The sequence below is a fragment of the Neoarius graeffei genome, chromosome 2 (assembly GCF_027579695.1).
Source record: "Neoarius graeffei isolate fNeoGra1 chromosome 2, fNeoGra1.pri, whole genome shotgun sequence".
In the NCBI taxonomy this organism is placed as follows: Eukaryota; Metazoa; Chordata; class Actinopteri; order Siluriformes; family Ariidae; genus Neoarius; species Neoarius graeffei.
The window spans coordinates 45,405,433-45,424,136 of NC_083570.1; the positions used below are offsets into that span (position 1 = coordinate 45,405,433).

The 18,704-nt window shown below is 42.8% G+C and overlaps 1 protein-coding gene across 6 annotated transcripts in view; it reads right to left on the reverse strand.

Annotated features, from left to right (window-relative positions):
- Positions 1-18,704, reverse strand: part of dennd5b (DENN/MADD domain containing 5B) — a 159,855-nt gene that overhangs the window by 82,104 nt on the left and 59,047 nt on the right. For 4 of the 6 annotated variants that reach the window (XM_060914305.1, XM_060914308.1, XM_060914303.1 and 1 more), the window contains exon 2: positions 1,233-1,292. The exons of the other annotated variants lie outside the window; for them this stretch is intronic. In XM_060914305.1, the coding sequence (XP_060770288.1) occupies positions 1,233-1,292 (60 nt within the window). The remainder of the gene's footprint in view (positions 1-1,232; positions 1,293-18,704) is intronic. 6 annotated transcript variants of the gene reach the window in all.

Below are 18,704 nucleotides of genomic sequence, written 5' to 3' on the forward strand. Positions count from 1 at the left end.
GGGCTAAAGTGAGGCATACACGCTCTAAACCAGTCAGTAAATCCATGTAGCGAGAATAAAGGAAGAAGAGAAGGCGGGTAAGAAAGCAGCAGCAGAGAAACAGGAGCCGATTTACAATAACAAGATCAGAGCAGAATGACCCACATTCGAGCGCCGCGCCGCACCTCACTCAGGAAGGGCTGAGAGGAAAAGAAGGAACAGCAAGCTATAGGAGAGGTGGAACAATAAAGAAAGACCCACGCTGCGTTCACACTAGCGATAAAGCTACTTGTGGGTGTGTAGCATCCGTGCAGTGTTTTTCAGCTCTGCCGAGAAGGACTAGTCATTAAAATGTAGCCGAAAGCACACTTTCGTTGTCTTTAATATATAAAATAAAATTCTATAAAGTGGGGGGAAAAAAAAAAAGCCTGAAAATTGGTGCCAAGGTTTAATACTAGCGATTAGCAGAGCAAGCTAACTCTACTAGATATAAACATGCTCTCCAAAGGCACCGCACATACCTACGGCCATAAAATTAAACAGTCAGATAAAATGAACGGGGTGGCACGTTGGTGGTGTAGTGGTTAGCGCTGTCGCCTCACAGCAAGAAGGTCCTGGGTTCGAGCCCCGTGGCCGGCGAGGGCCTTCCTGTGTGGAGTTTGCATGTTCTCCCCGTGTCCCCGTGGGTTTCCTCCGGGTGCTCCGGTTTCCCCCACAGTCCAAAGACATGCAGGTTAGGTTAACTGGTGACTCTAAATTGAGCGTAGGTGTGAATGTGAGTGTGAATGGTTGTCTGTGTCTATGTGTCAGCCCTGTGATGACCTGGCGACTTGTCCAGGGTGTACCCCGCCTTTCGCCCGTAGTCAGCTGGGATAGGCTCCAGCTCGCCTGTGACCCTGTAGAACAGGATAAAGCGGCTAGAGATAATGAGATATGAGAACATAAAATAATTAGCTTGACACGTGCCATGCTATCCCCAAAAAAAAATATATATATATTTTAAATAAAATCATTCAAGCCACTCCCCCCAAAAAATGTCGCTTTATTGCATCAAAAGTTAAGAAATTTTGTTGCGCCCGCCTTCGCTGTAATCACAGCTCTGCGTTTCACACGTCCACAGGAAAAGAACTGCCTCCTGACAGGGTTACTTGCGAGGGGAAGAAGAGAGCAAAAGTATGTCCACTGAAGGGAAGGAAGGGGTTGAGGAATCGTTAGGAGATTAGCGGTAGAGGTTAGTGATGATGATGGTTTACCTGCTGTCACAGTCTCTGGGTCTCTGCCCTGACGATCTGCCTCTAGCCACTGGTACAAAGCTGACGTGGAGCATAAAGCAGACAAACAAAAAAAATGCAAACATCAAACCAAATTTGGATGGTGAAGCAAATGGAACTAATACATGAAAAAACAAGCATGAATGAGTAAGTGCAAATAAATAAATAAATAAATCAATCAATCAATCATCAGGGCATGGATAACAAGGCTAGAGTTAGCTGGTGAGGAGTGGGTTAACGTGGTGAGTGAAGGACGAACACACACACAGTTTCACAATCAATCACGGCATACTTTACTTTTCAGGTCCAAAAATCAAACCTCATGATTTTTGTGCTTCCAAAAAAAAAAAAAAAAAAAAGACCTTTTGAGATGGAAATGAACTGCGCAGAATTTCAGGGCTACAGGCCGTACACTGGGTGCGTCACTTGTGGCGAGAAGACAGTATACTGTATATTGGCAACATGGTGGTATAGTGGTTAGCACTGTCACCTCACAGCTAGGGATGTTAACCGATGACCGTTTGACCGAATCAACATCAAGTGGTTAATTTTTTTTTGGTTGTCGGTTAAAAAAAATCAATCGTTTTGAAGCTGCCGATTTTGGAGCGGAGAACCTGGAATTCTGTATGCCATGCGGTGTAAGGACGATAGCTGACGAATCAGAAACACCCATTCAGTCATGTCCCGCCCTGGTTGAAGACAGCTGCCACTCGGCGAAAGAAAAAAAGTCTCAGTGCTGGATTACACTTTACTACGATGTTAACCAGGTCTGTAACATCAAGGAAATTCTTGACCATCAAAGAAACGAACACGGCGCATGAATGAAGTCGATGGTTGATTAGTCTGGTGAATATTAATGTCAACGTAATAATAATACTAGTGCTGTCAAAAATGTCGCGTTATTAAAGCGTTAACTTGACTCAATTTTAACGGCGATAATTTTTTTATCGCGAGATTAACGCTCTGTGACATGATGTAGGTTTTTCATAAGCTTTTGAAACTGCCAGGAACTTGGAACAGAGACTTTGCTTAGAAAAACGATAGCAGCTAGACTGTAATGCCGCGCCCCGCACAGCCAGAGTCCTCTGCCCCCCCAAGAACCAGCACGGGCAGGGCGCGCTAGTAGAGATGGGATTTATGGCTGTTTGATGGGATTCGCATCTTTGTGATCCGTTCTTTGAAAAGAGCCGTTCAAAAGACTGGCTCATTTGGCTCTTTTTAAATATTTATTCAGTTTTAAGAAGACAGCGTCTAAAGAAGCCAGATCCCTCTGAACTGTAAACTCAATGCTATCCCAGAAATCCTTCCTGTAATATGCAAATTTGGCCGCCTCTGATTGGACAGCGCGACGCATCAACAGGCAGAAAGTGTAAAAGTACAAAATGTGTTAAGTGAGCTGAAACAGTAAAGATCAGATTCAATGCAATATTTATCAACGAACAACTTAAAGTTAATATAATAGTGTACTTTATATTATAATCAAGCAAGTCAAGCCTACCGGCACTGTGTAACCTATCTCTCTAATTAGAGTTGTAGACCAACTCAAACAGTAGATCATTTCACTCATGGTTCTCTTGCTAGCCCCGCGCCGGTGCTCGGCTTAGGTTTCACTTTGCAGTGGCTGTGTCAAGACGTGTTATGCTTTGCAATAAAAAAAATTAAAAAAAAAAAAAACATTGGTACAAAGCAAGCCCATTCACTTTTTTATGCTGATAAGAGAATTACAATGTTTTTTTATGTGACAAAAATGTGCGATTAAATTGCGATTAATCGCGAGTTAACTATGACAGTCGCGACATTAATCGCGATTAAATATTTTAATCGCTTGAAAGCACTAAATAATACACAAGATCTGAACTAAAACCTGGTTACTCACTGATGTTACTTAGCATCAGACAGTTGCTATATTAGCTTAGCGGCTAATCAGCTCAGCTCCAGCTATCCCATTCCCAATGGCTGTGCACAATTAGCAGCCATGTAACCGTAATATCAGTAGCTGGAAAACAACTGCAGTATGAGGTCTCTGTGGCTCACTTCGAAGAAAAGTGCCTAGTCCGTAGCAGTATGCAAGATCAACACGCAGCCTACTGCAGTTAACTGTAAACACCAGGGGCCGTATCGCTAAAACGTTCTGTCTATCTTCAATGAAAAGTTAAGATGGGACAAGTGGATGATAGGATTGTTTTCAATAGGCTACTCAATGCAAGCAGCGGTAGTGACTGAGCTAAAGCTTGCCGCTTAGAAAATGACGGCAATTTATTGAGAACATGTTCACACTGATATTTTTAATGCCAAGTTGCGAAAGTGCGTGCCCCTCGCTGACACGGCCGCAGACACAGACCCGGGTGGAGAAGGACAAGGAGGAGGGGTCGAGGGGGGATTTCACGCTTCTCACGATGTCTCTAAGCTGGAGCCATTTGTCCTGCGCTCCAATACAAACCCCTCGACGTCAGTGCCGCGTTTGACTAAACGTTTCGCGCTGTAGAAAGGGTAACGTGAGTGGAGGGCAGCGACTGGGACTGAATGTGCGGATGCTCGCGGTTAGATTTAGAATCTCATCTCATCTCATTATCTCTAGCCGCTTTATCCTTCTACAGGGTCGCAGGCAAGCTGGAGCCTATCCCAGCTGACTACGGGCGAAAGGCGGGGTACACCCTGGACAAGTCGCCAGGTCATCACAGGGCTGACACATAGACACAGACAACCATTCACACTCACATTCACACCTACGGTCAATTTAGAGTCACCAGTTAACCTAACCTGCATGTCTTTGGACTGTGGGGGAAACCGGAGCACCCGGAGGAAACCCACGCGGACACGGGGAGAACATGCAAACTCCACACAGAAAGGCCCTCGCCGGCCCCGGGGCTCGAACCCAGGACCTTCTTGCTGTGAGGCGACAGCGCTAACCACTACACCACCATGCCGCCCTAGATTTAGAATAGATTCTAATAATTCCAATTCTAGAATTTTAAACTCGTAGGTTAACCGACTTTAACCGGCTAATGAGGCTCGGTGGTCGGTCAAGATTTTTTTTTAGTTTTCGCCATCCCTACTCGCAGCAAGAAGGTTCTAGGTTCGAGCCCAACAGCCGACGAGGGCCTTTCTCTGTGGAGTTTGCACACTCTCCCTGTGCCTGCGTGGGTTTTTTCTGGTTTTGCACACAGTCCAAAGACGTGGATAGGTGAGCATGGGCTAGCCTTAGGGCTGAAGTGCCCTTGAGCGAGGCACCTACCCCCACCAACCGCTCCCCGGGCGCTGTTAGCATGGCTGCCTACTGCTCTGGGTATGTGCGCGTGCTCATTGCTCACATGTACGTGTTCACTGCTTCAGATGGGTTAAATGCAGAGAGGAATTTCACAAAAGGTGTCCATGTGATGAATAAAGTTGTTGTTCTTTCTAAAATTGACCATGTTTCTTATAGTCCACAAGAGGAAGGCATACAAAAGTGGAAGAACTTCACGTATGCGATTTTAAGTACAAATTTTCAAGTACTGTGCAGCGATGTTTATTAGGCTTGGGCGGTATGGTGAAAATATCGTGTACCGTGGTACGACAAAATACTGGCGATATATTTTTAATACCGTCAAAAATAAAATATTTGTATTTTTATCCAACTTACTCAAAACGACTGTAATGTCATTTTATTATAGTACAGCCGTCTCTGGTACAGCGCGTGCACGCCACTAGATGGCAGTTTGCGGGTCAACGGCAAAGATTCTAGAATCTTTGGTTAACAGGCAGTAGGGGTGGGCGATATATCGAGATTTGCGATCTATCGATATGTTTTATGAACACGAAAAAGATTTTGGCATATCGTATATATCGAGATAATGCTCTAAATTAATATGATTTCGCCACTGTGCTTAATTTCCTTCACTGTGCTATGGTGCTGCCCACCCCGCCTCCTTCTTGTGTTTGTACCCCCTCCCCTCGCGTGTAGGCGGCGTGTTAACTCATTCAACATGGCGGCGCCCACAGAAAGCCCGGAGGCAGCAGAACTCGTACCAAAAAAAAGGACAAATGGCTCCATTATATGGAGATATTTTGGTTTTAAACCGTCGGACGAACAACAGAAAGAGGTCTACTGCCGGGAATGCAAGAAATTGGTGGCAACCAAAGCGTCGAGCACCACGAACCTGTTCAACCATTTACAGGTACGCCACAAACTTTTGTACGAGGAGTGTGCCAGGCTGAGAGTTAATGCGGTGAGATGAGTTTGAGTTTTGTTTTTAAGGAAAAGGAAGGCAATATGTATTATTTCTATAAGTCAAATTAATATTTATGAAATGAGGGGTTTTTTTTTTTGTTACTTAAATGTTTAAGACGCACTTTATAAGAACTGCCTACCCTCAGGTTTTATGTTTGTAATTAAAATAAGGCAATATACTACTTCCTTGGTTTGATAATTCATGTTAAAAATGGTGCACAAGCACTTTGTTACTAGTACCCGTCTACCTCTAGGCACTTGGCTGCCTACCTGTTTGCACTTCAATAAAAAAATAAAAATAAAAAATAAAAAATAAAAATAAATTAAAAAACCACCTTGCTGAATTTGGTGTGTCTGTTTTTTGGGGGTTGTTTTTCCTGCATAGATATTGAGATGTATATCGTATATCGAGATATAGCAAAAATATATCGAGATATTTTTTTTTCTCCATATCGCCCAGCCCTAACAGGCAGCAGCGACAGTTGGCCCAGTCATAAGGCCCGGTCAGTGCGTGAGGATGGCGACTGCAAATGATGGCGGTGCGGAAGGTCAAAACTGAGCCTGTGTTTGACTCTTACAAATATAAGACCTTATAAGAGAGCTCCATAAAATAAAGGAGAAGAAACTCCAACATAGACACTGTATACTGGACCGAGTTGCAGGAGTTTGTCATTCAAAAAGACAACCATGATTGAGCAACAGCCCAAACACACACACACAATCACGTGTACATTTATAAACACGCTCAGTCATTAGACGCTGACTCAGAGCGCGTCCGTGCACGCATGGGACGACTGAACCGTCGGCTGAAGCCACAGAAATCGTACCATTTCGTCCTCATTGACAAACACACAGTGGCAGCAGCACAACTGCACCTCTGTCCGTCATATGCACGGATCTCATGTCTTCAGAAACCAAGGCAGTACATGTTCAATAAGTACTGTGTCCCAAACCGTATACTGCAGATCAAATAGTACGTGTGTGTGTACAGAGTAAATATCGTGTGTATGTAAAGAAATCAGAACGTAGTTTGTGATGTTCACAATAGCGAGGGAGGTCATTCTCTGCTTCCTCTCTATTACACACCGAGCCTTATCCATTTCAAATACAAGTTCTGGTTGAACCAGCAATCCACCAACCTCAGCTCACGAGCAAAATCTCATCTCATCTCATTATCTCTAGCCGCTTTATCCTGTTCTACAGGGTCGCAGGCGAGCTGGAGCCTATCCCAGCTGACTACGGGCGAAAGGCGGGGTACACCCTGGACAAGTCGCCAGGTCATCACAGGGCCGACACACAGAAGGGGTGTTCACACGGCACATATGCATCGATGCTGCACCGATGTATTTTGTTGCGATATATCTTACACCGGTGTAAATTTTGTGGAGCGTTCACACGTCACAACCCTGCTTACTAGAGAGAAGCGTGTTAGCACCGGTGCAGCCCCACTTGCGTTCACGCGGCAGTTTTTGCGACCGTGCTATACGATGGTAAATGCGGAAATGAAATATGCGCATGCGTGAAAACGTACTTCCTTTTCCCGGTTGTCATGGCATCACCAAGCGCCGGGAAAACAACGTGGATGAAGACACCAGTGTTGCCAGATACTGCTGACGTTTTCCAGCCCAAAATATGTTCAAATCCGCCAAAATGCACTTAAAACTGCCAATCTGGCAACACTGGAAGGCACGCAGTTCTGTTGTTGATATTCGCCATTTTGGAAGTGCAAAATACCAGGATGCAAATTATGCAATGCCCGTATGTAATCAACTCTCCTCATGCGTAGCGAGTCTACCCCTGTAGCGTTCAGACGTCCCATTTTATATCGGTGCTGCCCCGCAAACTAGCATTTACTCCGGAGTAAATTTCTTAAACCACCTCCCGAGCAGGGTTAGATTTGCACCGGTTTAAGCAGCTTTCAGGGGCCACACCGGTATAACTTTGTACCGTGTGAACGCTCTACCGGGGCAGCCCCGGTGCTACACCGGAGTAAAAGTTGCCGTGTGAACACCCCTATAGACACAGACAACCATTCACACTCACATTCACACCTACGCTCAATTTAGAGTCACCAGTTAACCTAACCTGCATGTCTTTGGACTGTGGGGGAAACCGGAGCACCCGGAGGAAACCCACGCGGACACGGGGAGAACATGCAAACTCCACACAGAAAGGCCCTCGCCGGCCACGGGGCTCAAACCCGGACCTTCTTGCTGTGAGGCGACAGCGCTAACCACTACACCACCGTGCTGCCCACAAGCAAAATACTGTACCCAAAACACACAGAGCGGTGGTTAAAACGCAAAGGCAAAAGAATGACGTGTTCTCAATGATACAAAATGCACAACAAGGACAAATTAGCTGACCATCGCTCGCTCGCTCGCCTTCGACCAAATTAGAGAACATCTTCATTCAGCTAAAACTCCAGCACTATACACGGTGGGTCAGGAGTTTCCATACACAGGGGAAATTAACGCTTCTGAGAAACTGATTTTATTCGTAAAATATCTTCCACACGGTTGCCACTACACTTCGGACCTGAAACACACGTAACTGAATTACTATTACAGGATTTAATAACCATATTATTATACATACGGGCCACTTTTTCCATGGAATAAAAACATGTTCTATTGATAGCATGTAATATTGCCATCACATTGCTTATCCTGCATGTATTACGCCGCTCTACCCAATGGAGAATGAGCGTACAATATTATCATGGTTTTCCCCAAAGCATATCGGGCCTGATACGCTCGCTCTGCCTGCCGATACGCTTAGATCTGTACAGATATGTTAAATTTCCTACCCACAAGTAACGAGATACATAGGAGAGCAAATAACAGATCCATTTACATACTGATTGATATTTGTGTTAAACAAGCGGCCTTTTTTCCCCCAATGTCTGTGTCGAGTCTGTCAAAGTAATATGTCTGCGTGGTATGATGTAAACAAACTAATCTATTGGCTGTGTCAAGATCACGTGTTCAAACCGTCCAATGAAAATATTGGAAAGAAAACGTCAGACATCCCGGAAGTTTCCAATTCATTATAAGCGATCTCATTGGCTGCCGATGTCGTCCCCCGCCAGACGGACAAAGCCGACTGATTTATCTGATAGACTATTCTGTTTCAATTGTGAACGAGGCTTCTCCTGCCTAAAGAGAATAAAGACTCCAGCGAGGAATAAGCTAGGAGACTCTCTGGACAATTTGGTCCACATCAGCATGGATGACAGCGAGATGGACTATGAGAGGGTTCCCCAATATTGGGCCAAGCAAAAGCCAAGGAGAATTAATCTGCTTTAAAGGAGTAGAAAGCTGAATTCATTAGTTTGGGTTTGCAGAAAGATTATGTCCTTAGGCCATTATTAAAAAATGTTCTGTTTCCGGTCCACCGGCCGGGTGAGTGCCGTTTGTGCGGTTGAATTTTTTTTTTTTTTTAATGCCGTTTTTTCGACATTTTTTTCAGGTTCATAAATCTAAACTCGAACTTGACATTTGCGCATTCCCAGGGCTTTCCACTAAGGCTCATACTAGCCAGCCGTGACAAATAAGTAGCAGCCGGGGGGGAGTAAACACAAAATAAACTCCTGTGCACGCAGTTCCCAGGATTAAATGCATTTTCCACAGACCATTTATTTATTCACTTTACTCAAATACAAAGTAAAATGGCAGTAAATCTTCTTTCTTTTCTTGCGTATTGCATCATGAGGCGTTCCTGGCTTGTAAATCTCTTATTTTCGGTGCATGACACATTCACGCAGCTGAGCATGCTATGAATTAACAACGACAACGGTCTGCAGTGGGGCTACACAATTAAACACTCCGTGAACATTTCTCCATTTGTGTATGAAAATACACTCCAACCACTCAGTTTGGCTTCATTTCCAACCAACGGTGTCTTTTGATGCCAGCACGTAATTGAACGAGAGAAGACTGGTTTACCGGAGACAAAATAAGCGTTCTCTCTGCTTCTGTTCCCTCCGACACACTACTGCCTCCGCCGAGTGCGCGCGCACACCGCATGTCGGGGCCGCAGATGAGTTACTCTCCCCTGATCAACGAAGTCGGCGGAGAATTTGTGGTTATTATCGGCACAAGCAGCGAGAATCACAACTTAAATGAGTGCGGTTCAGTTTGACATTACTGTCAGTCCGTTAGATAAACATTTCATTTTATTAAAATTGAAAATTAATATTTAGAGCCTGTGGGCTACAAAAATAGTCATTAAAGTAGCCGGCTGGACTTAATCGTGTAGTCGGCTGTATGGCCGGCAGCCGGCGCTTGTGGAAAGCCCTGTCGAATCAGCTCTGCGCATGCGCCGTGCGGCACAAAAAAATGGCAGCCACCATGAAGGAAGGAGATCCGGAGTTTTCAAACATTTGCTTAAGTGTGAAATCGCAAAATGGTATTCTAGCGAACAACAAAATAGTAAAGATTCAGAAAAACAAATCATTCAGGGATCATTTTAATAGTGTAATTTCATCCGAACTCGGCCTAACGCTCGATTTAGAACTACAAAAAGTCCGTGTGTCGGGCATTTTAAGTACCTTTGTAAAAGTTTTGCAAATGTTGCAGTCAGCATTTAAAATGCTAACTTCAAGTTTTTGTACAAGTTTCAGTTGATTAAACTGTCATTTTATTAAATGTGTCTGCTTTTGTAATAAAAAAAAAGTACTGAAAGAAAAAGCAAACAGCATTGCGATTTCTTATCCATCCATAAATTTAAAAAAAAAAAAAATCCCTCCCTCCCAACTGAAAATTTTTTTGCTCACCCGGTGGACAGGAAACGGATTTTTTTTAAAGGATGGCCTTATAAACACTCTCACGAAGTGAAGTTGTCCAAATGTGTCAAATATAGCATCATTTCAAATAATAACCATAAGCGTTTTTGGCAGTGTGATGTCACTGGGATTCATTTAACAAAAGGCGGCTCCGGATTATTCTTTTGTTAAAGGATCACAGTGACATCACACTGCCAAATACGCTTATTATTATTATTAGTAGTAGTAGTAGTAGTATTCGAAATAATGCTACAATTAACGTTTAACAACAAATTCTCTTCATGAACGTGTTTATAAGTACATAATCTTTCTGCAAACTTAATGTACGAATGACATTTTCTTTTCCTTTAACTATGTTTTAATCTTAATCTAGTCCATTTAATAAAGTGCCAAAATGTAAACTTTATAATACGCAGTTGCCTTACTTTTCTTTTCAGTGTCTCTTAGTTATACATATATTACGGTAATTGCATCAGAAACATTCTAAATCATTACAGTTCTAGTAATACAGCAACTTATTTTAAGGTGGCAGGTCTTGGGTTCAGATCCCTTTGTGATCAACAGGAGGTCATGATGATCGATTCTCTTCATCGGGTTGCATAAGCTGGAGCAAACCACTGGGCATATTTTCATGCACGTTTGTGTTACAACCCGACTTGATCAGAGATAATTAAGGATCCCCGTAGATTTTCAGTCTGTCATAGACCTCAGGAATCTATAGCAGAACAGTTTAACTTGCATGTTGAACTTTAAGGTGAAATTTCAGATGTGTATACATTAATACTATTCAGGTCAGAAATCACTGAAACGCTGGTAAAATCGATCCTATAATCATGGATCTAAAACCTCTCGGAGACCCTGAAAATGCACCTGAGAGCATCTGTTTTCAAAACATTTTCCAGGGGGCCATGCCCCTACACCCCCCCAGTTTCGCTTCGTGCCTTCGGCGCTCAATTGTCTGTGCGTTATGTCAGAATTTAGGGCTTTAATTTTTTTCCTGGGGAAAACGCTGGTTATAATATTGCACGTTGTCAAGACAATACGATGTCGCACATCGGCGCTCATGCAAAGATCCAATGGCAAAACTTTGCACACAATCATTTCTTTGTCGGCTGTGAAAGAGAGAAGACGAGGCTAATCCAGTGCTAGGATTAAGCACCAAACAAACAAACAAGCTGAACACCCGAAAGGCTACCAAAACTTCATTATATATTCTTCACGCATATTTACAAAAGAAACATACTAACGCACGGCTCGAAATTCGCAGTGGTCCAGTCGCCCGAGGCGACTTAATGTGTCATTTGGCGGGTAATTCCTGTCACTAGCCAGCCCGGCTGGCTAGTTGAAAATTTAATTAAAAAAAAAATAATAATAATATATGAAGGGAAGATTCAGACACACCGTCAACTAAAGCCACCACATATTAAGCGTGTGCCGTGTCTGCGTTCATCGATGCGTTTATCGGCAGGACGGAAAATACCGAAGAATTCCGAATCATATCGTGTACGAGTCAGGCTGTCGGTTTTTTCACTACTGCGCATGCATGTAACGCATCTCGTTGAATATCGCGGTAATCACGTTATCAAATTCAATAGATGTGGCCACATTATCGCCCATTTAAACACGCGTTGTTTTTGTTGTTGTTTACATCTACATCTGCCAAAGCTACATTGCGATGTGGAATTTTCTGAAAGGTGTACAGAAACCGCCAGAGACGGGGACAAAGCGACCTCGGTCTGAAGAGGAGAAAAAGGCCGCCGATAAAGCGTACGAGAAGGAGAAACGACAAAGGACTTATAAGCAAACGTGGGAGCAGGGTAGGCCTTGGCTGCGATACGATTTTTATGGAATAATTAATTTTTTTCAAGTTGATTCCTAGTCAATATGAAGCTCCGAATGCTTTCTCTCTCATAAATGGTTAAGTACAGAAAGCATGTTGGACATATTTTGGGTGCTATAGTCATGATAGTAAGTATATTTGTTTTCAATACTCATACACCAAGTTGCCAAGTTTTCCAATATATTATTTGTTGATATTATATTATGGTCAGGGTTTTTTCTAGAAAAATTTAGTATGAGGGCGCTCACCATGGCGAGGGAGCGAAGCGGGGGGGGGGGGGGGGGGGGGGGATGGTGCCGGTTGTCCCCCCCCCGCCGTGCAAAGCCTTTGAAAAATGCTCCAATGGGACATTCTGAGGCTATCCGAGAGGGAAATTGTAACAAATTGTCTGTCAACATTGAAAAAGAAAGAAGTAATCTTCTTCTGCCCCGGACAGTCTTTGGCTTTCTTCCGTTTCGTGCCGCGGGATGACATCTTTAAATGCCCAAGTGTCAAAAAAAACAACTTGCGAACTATTTCTGTCAAAAACTCCCGCGCCGGTGGGTGAAAGGTCATTCAGTCTCGAGAAATCTCGCTCTACAAGTCAGCTGACCTTGTATGTAACCCATGTCAAATCTCGCGAGAGCAGCCGCGACAAGTAAACAACTAAACAACATGGCGCCTCAGTCTGGAAAACGCCAATTCGGATCGTTTTTGCACCGTCTGGCGGTGTATCTACTATGATTGGAATATTTTTGGAGCAATTATAACGTATTTGATGATCAGACACATTGTCACGTAGTGTTGCTGGGATGTTTTCACGGAGTCGGTAAGGGGGCGCACGCCGAGAGTAAGAGGGCGCAGCGCCCCTGTTCCCCCGTTTAGACGAAAGCCTGATGGTGCTCTGCGTTGTTCTCATTTATGTATTTAACAACAGTATCAAAATACTCAGGTCTTGAAATAAATGCACATGGTATTTTTTCAAACAATGGTAACTACTCTCTTTTGTGGTATTTTTGATGGAAGTAAAATTCATACATGAACAAATTTTGGCGAGTTGATTTTCTGTTCGGCGAGTTACTTTGGAAGGTAACTAGTCCGGCTGGCTGGTGAAAAAAAATATATGAATTTCTAGGCCTGTAACGGACATCGAAAAACTGGAAAAGAGATGCATCGGAGATGTAAAACTTCTGTGCTAGCAAGTGACTATGACGATTTGTAAACAAACATGGCTGCCAGGTGATCGTTAAAAGCGGAAGATTTTGAGAGAATTTTGGCTGCCAGGTCGCTCCATTGTGTGTAGCTGTTGGTGATTTTAAAAGTAAGTAAATTACATAGGGGAAATAATAATAAAGCTTTACTGCGCTAGCATTGGCCTGCAAGCGACCTGGACGTACGGTGGCCAGGAAGTGATGCAGTGAGCGGTCAATTTATGTTCCCTGTGTCCAAAATCACTCACTCACTACATAGTCCTCTATATAGAATTCCGTATACAGAGAGTAGGGAGTAGTGAATGAGTGAGTGATTTCGGACACTGCTGTTGTCTCGTTCCCTGTGTACTTGGTCCTTCTGTCTGGTCCGTGTCTTTTAAAAATTCTACAGACCATCCACACAAACCGCGTTAAGCGGTTCATGCATTTTCCACAAAAGGGGCAAAACATCAGTCAGTCAGTCAGTCAACATTCCGTCGCCATTAATTCTATAGAAGACCACACGAACTGACCGCTCACTCCATCACTTCCGGGTCGCTTGCGGCATTTGGTACGTTCCCCTTCCGGGAAGGTTTGTTTGTAAATTTGTCTCCGCGCTCATAAAAGCTTTTTGCGTCTTGTCAATTTGTTTTCCAAGATGTAAAGTTTTGTCCTTGATTTAATTAAATAATTAATTAATAAATAAAATTAGTTAAAATAATAAATGTGGTGTTTCGCTAATGTTATTTTGTTTTATAAAATGTAAAAGGGCTTCACATTTTGTTTTGCGCTTCCTGGCCACCGTATGATCTGGAGTAAAAACACCATCAAAACACCAGTCATTAGCTTGAAGCTTTGAGTGTGTGTGTGTATATAAAGGGTCAGTTAATTAGCCTCGTAAACTAAACACAGCCGGTCAACAGTCAGTGCGTTTACATGCGCATCCAAATTGAGCTACTGTCGGTAATCGAGCTAAGGGTCCCAGCAGGGGTGCCAGAGAAATCCAATCCTACATGCACACAAGTTAATCGAGCTATTGCGTGAGGTACATTGTGCACCCGAGCCACAGGTGGCGCTACACGCCCCATCGTGTTGGTACACTTCCGGTTGTTGTCATGAAGAAGAGCTATTCAAGAGTATAAACAAAGTTATCAGCAGTGTTGCCAGATACTGCTGACGTTTTCCAGCCCAAAACATGTTCAAATCCGCCCAAATGCACTTAAAACCGCCCAATCTGGCAACACTGGCAGTTCCGTGTTCACAAGTTCCGTGCTCAAGCTGTTAGGCTTGCTCTAACAGACTGTATGACTACAAACTGTCCTGCGCAGACTACTGTTTTGTAAGACAACTTATTTTGCACAATTGTAGATTTTTCTAAAGTCCATTTTTTGCTTACAAAAAAATGGACTTTAGAAAAATAGACACAAATACAATGACTTGTTTATGTACACAATTCACAGCTATGCAACAGCTGTACAGATGTATTTGATGATACAGTAAGTGAGCTAAATTTTAACAGTGCAAACAATGCCACAAAAAGAAAAGATTCATGCCGTTGTCATGATTCGTTGTCATGCCGACCGAGGCTGTTGTGTTTCCCGCTTGTGGTCTCGTCACTCGTCACTTCCGGAAGGGGCAGTGCTGAAGTAAGTAGCTCGAATATGTAGCTCGATAGGGTATACATGCACTAAGTAGCTCGGCAGAAATCGCATAAACTAGGTCGTGTAGCTCGATTCCGAGAAATCAAGTTCGGTTCAATTTTCAGCCGAATTAAGGTGTATACATGGCATTTTGAACTTCGATTTCAGTCGAGCAACGGCAGAAATTCAATTCTCTCCATGTGCATGTAAACGCACTGACTGAATCTTCACAAGGACTCTGACGTAATGAAACGGTGCTCGCAGTAGAAGTATGTGCACAAGGCTGACTTTGGAAAAGGGGTAAAACTGAGCAGATCTTGGTTTACACTCTGTGTAGCTCTAAGGCCAAGAAAAAAATAATTGTTTGTTTCCGGTTACCCGACCGACCGTTTAAAAAAAAATGCCCCGACCCTAGACTTTTTTGTTAGATGTTTAAAAAAAATGTATTTTCGCCGACCAACAATAAATTTTGAAAAAAAAAATATATATATCTGCATTACGATTTGCATAATATTGTCGATCTGACAAGTGACTAATTCTAAAACGCATATATCGGACAAGAAACACTCATTGATTTCTGACGGCCTCAATCTGACGTCATGACCTCTTTCCGGGAAACTCCGGCTTGTGTTGTACACAACGCTAGGCATCATGGCGGCCAACGAAGTGTTCTCGATTACCGTGATCGGTTGCGAGCACACGGAAGATTGTAAGACAATAAGTTAATTTTATAAGTTTTCAACTGTAAAAGAACTCTACGAACATTATCATCCTCTGCTGGACGAGTCATGCAAACAGTATACACACAGCGCCCAGGCTAACGGCGGTATCGATATCACGATGGAAGTCATGTTGGAAAGCCTGCTCAGCAATTTTGGCTTGCGGGCACTGACATTTGAATGTAAACGGAAGCCGGAGTTTCAAAAAATGTTAGCTATCAAAACAAAAATACTAAAAGTACACGAGGACGCAAAAGTAGAGGCAACAAAGGTGACAAATAATGCCACACCTAAAATTTATTTAAAAAAAAAAAAAAAAAAAAACTACCTACCCGGTATTTTGTGTGATAAAAAATAAAATAAAATAAAAAGACCTACCTACCTACCCTATTTTTTTTCCAAGATGTAATAGGAAACAAACAATTATTTTTTCTTGGCCTAAACATGAATAAGGGAAAGACACGGAGCCTCGTGGGTCGCTTTTCAGCCTTCAACAGTGTTTCACAATACATCAGTGCATGTGTGCGAATAAACCTCTCATCACGTAACGCAGGGCTCGACATTAAGGACTGCCCGATTGCCCGGGGAAAGTGAAACATGTATTCGGCCAAGTGGGATATGCCCGACATGCCTGACCGGGCAAGCTGGACTGAGCATATTTTACCAACTACCGCCACAAAAATTAGGCTTTTTGATCTTTTATTTCAGGTTCTTAAAAAAAAAAAAGCGTCCCTCACTACGTATCCACCATTATAGTCTTGGCTGTTTTCTTAGTCTCGGTTTCATTCACTGCTTTGCAAGTTATTTTATAAACCCCCGCTGGTGTAGTACGGTACTCGTACTGTTTATAGACCCCTTGTGCATGATGTCACGCACCACGTGATAATTACAGCTGGGGTCAGACAGACACCGTCTTTCATGCAAGCAAGGCTTAATCAGTCTTCAGTATGGTTAACTTCTGCGCTGTTTTTGCTCGTTCAAACAGAGAAATGGATAAAAGGCGTTACCGTCTCCCCGCTCTCGAGAAAAACGTTAACAAATAGAAGCGAATGCTTCAAGAACAACGAGGAAATGAGCGGTTAAAGAATACGAGGAGAGGAGCTCAGCCTGAAAGCGCCAGAGAAATTCACGATTGTATTTAAAATGTATTTTATAAAAACAGGAAGTCGGAAGTGAGGATGGAAGAGTTGGCTGAAGAATCTTGTTTTTATATAAAATTTTTATGGGCACCCCTGGTCAAAATTGCTGTTACTGTGAACAGTTAAGCAAGTTGAAGATGAAATGATCTCCAAAAGGCATAAAGTTAAAGATGACTCATTCCCTTTATATTTTAAGCAAAAACATTTTTTTTTTAATTTTCATCTTTTACATTTTCAAAAATGACAAAAAAGGAAAAGGGCCCGAAGCAAAAGTTTGGGCACCCTGCATGGTTAGTACCTAGTAACACCCCCTTTGGCAAGTATCACAGCTTGTAAACACTTTTTGTAGCCAGCTAATAATCTTTCAGTTCTTACCTGGGGGATTTTCACACATTCATCCTTGCAAAAGGCTTCCAGTTCTACAAGTTTCTTGGGCTGTCTTGCATGCACTGCTCTTTTGAGATCTATCCACAGATTTTCAATGATGTTTAGGTCAGGGGACTGTGAGGGCCAGGGCAAAACCTTCAGCTTGGGCCTCTTGAGGTATTCCATTGTAGATTTTGAGGTGGGTTTTGGATCATCGTCTTATTGTAGGACCCATCCTCTTTTTAACTTCAGCTTTTTTACAGATGGTGTGATGTTTGCTTCCAGAATTTGCTGGTATTTATTCGAATCCATGCTTCCCTCGACCAATGAAATGTGCCCTGTGCCACTGGCTGCAACACAACCCCAAAGCATGATCGATCCACACCCATGCTTCAGAGTTGGAGAGGTGTCCTTTTCCTGGAATTCGGCACCCTTTTTTCTCCAAACATACCTTTGCACATTGTGGCCAAAAAGTTCTATTTTGATTTCATCAGTCCACAGGACTTGTTTCCAAAACGCATCAGGCTTATTTAGATGTTCATTTGCAAACTTCACATGCTGAATTTTGTGGCTAGGACGCAGGAACGGTTTTCTCCTGATGACTCTTCCATGAAGGTCATATTTGTTCAGGTGTCGCTGCATAGTAGAACAATGCACCACCACTCCAGGGTCTGCTAAATCTTTCTCAAGGTCCTTTGCAGTCAAACAGGTTTTTATTTGCCTTTCTAGCAATCCAACGAGCAGTTCTTTCAGAAAGTTTTCTTCATCTTCCAGACCTCACCTTGATCTCCACTGTTTCTGTTAACTGCCATTTCTTAATAACATTACTATCTGAGGAAGCAGCTACCTGAAAACACTTTGCTACGTTCTTGTAGCCTTCTCCTGCTTTGTGAGCATCAATTATTTTATTATTCAGAATGCGAGGGAGTTGCTTAGAGGAGCCCATGGCTGTTGATTTTAGGGACAAGTTTGAGGAGTCAGAGAATTTATACAGCTTTGAAATCTGCATCATCTGACCTTTCCTAACGAAGAATTTGAACAAGCCACAGCTCAATAAGCTAGTTAAGGTCTGGAACCTTGGTAAAAGTTACCCGAGAACTCAAATGCATTGGGGTGCCCAAACTTTCGCATGGTGTTCCTTTTCTTTTTTCACTCTCCAATTGTACAAAACAAAAATACATAAATCTTGCAGAAAACGCTGAAAAGAAATGTGTCGTCTTTACCTTTATGCCTTTTGGTGATCAGTTCATCTTCTGCTCACTTAACTATTCACAGTAACAGACATTTTCAGTAAGGGTGCCCAAAAATCTCTCACACAGTCAAGCCCAAAATTATTCACACCCCTGGCAAATTTTGACTTAAAGTTACCTTTATTTAACCAGCAAGGTTTTTTTTTTTTAACCGGAAACGACACCGGCGTCTCCCAAAAGATAATAAGACGATGTACAAGAGGCATCATTGTGGAAAAATTATTTAGCTTTTATTTACATTTGAACAAAAAGTGGCATGTCCAAAATTATTCATACCCTTTGCAAACCGTCACAGTCTATGGGAAAATCCAAAAGTTCTATACCATTCCAAATAG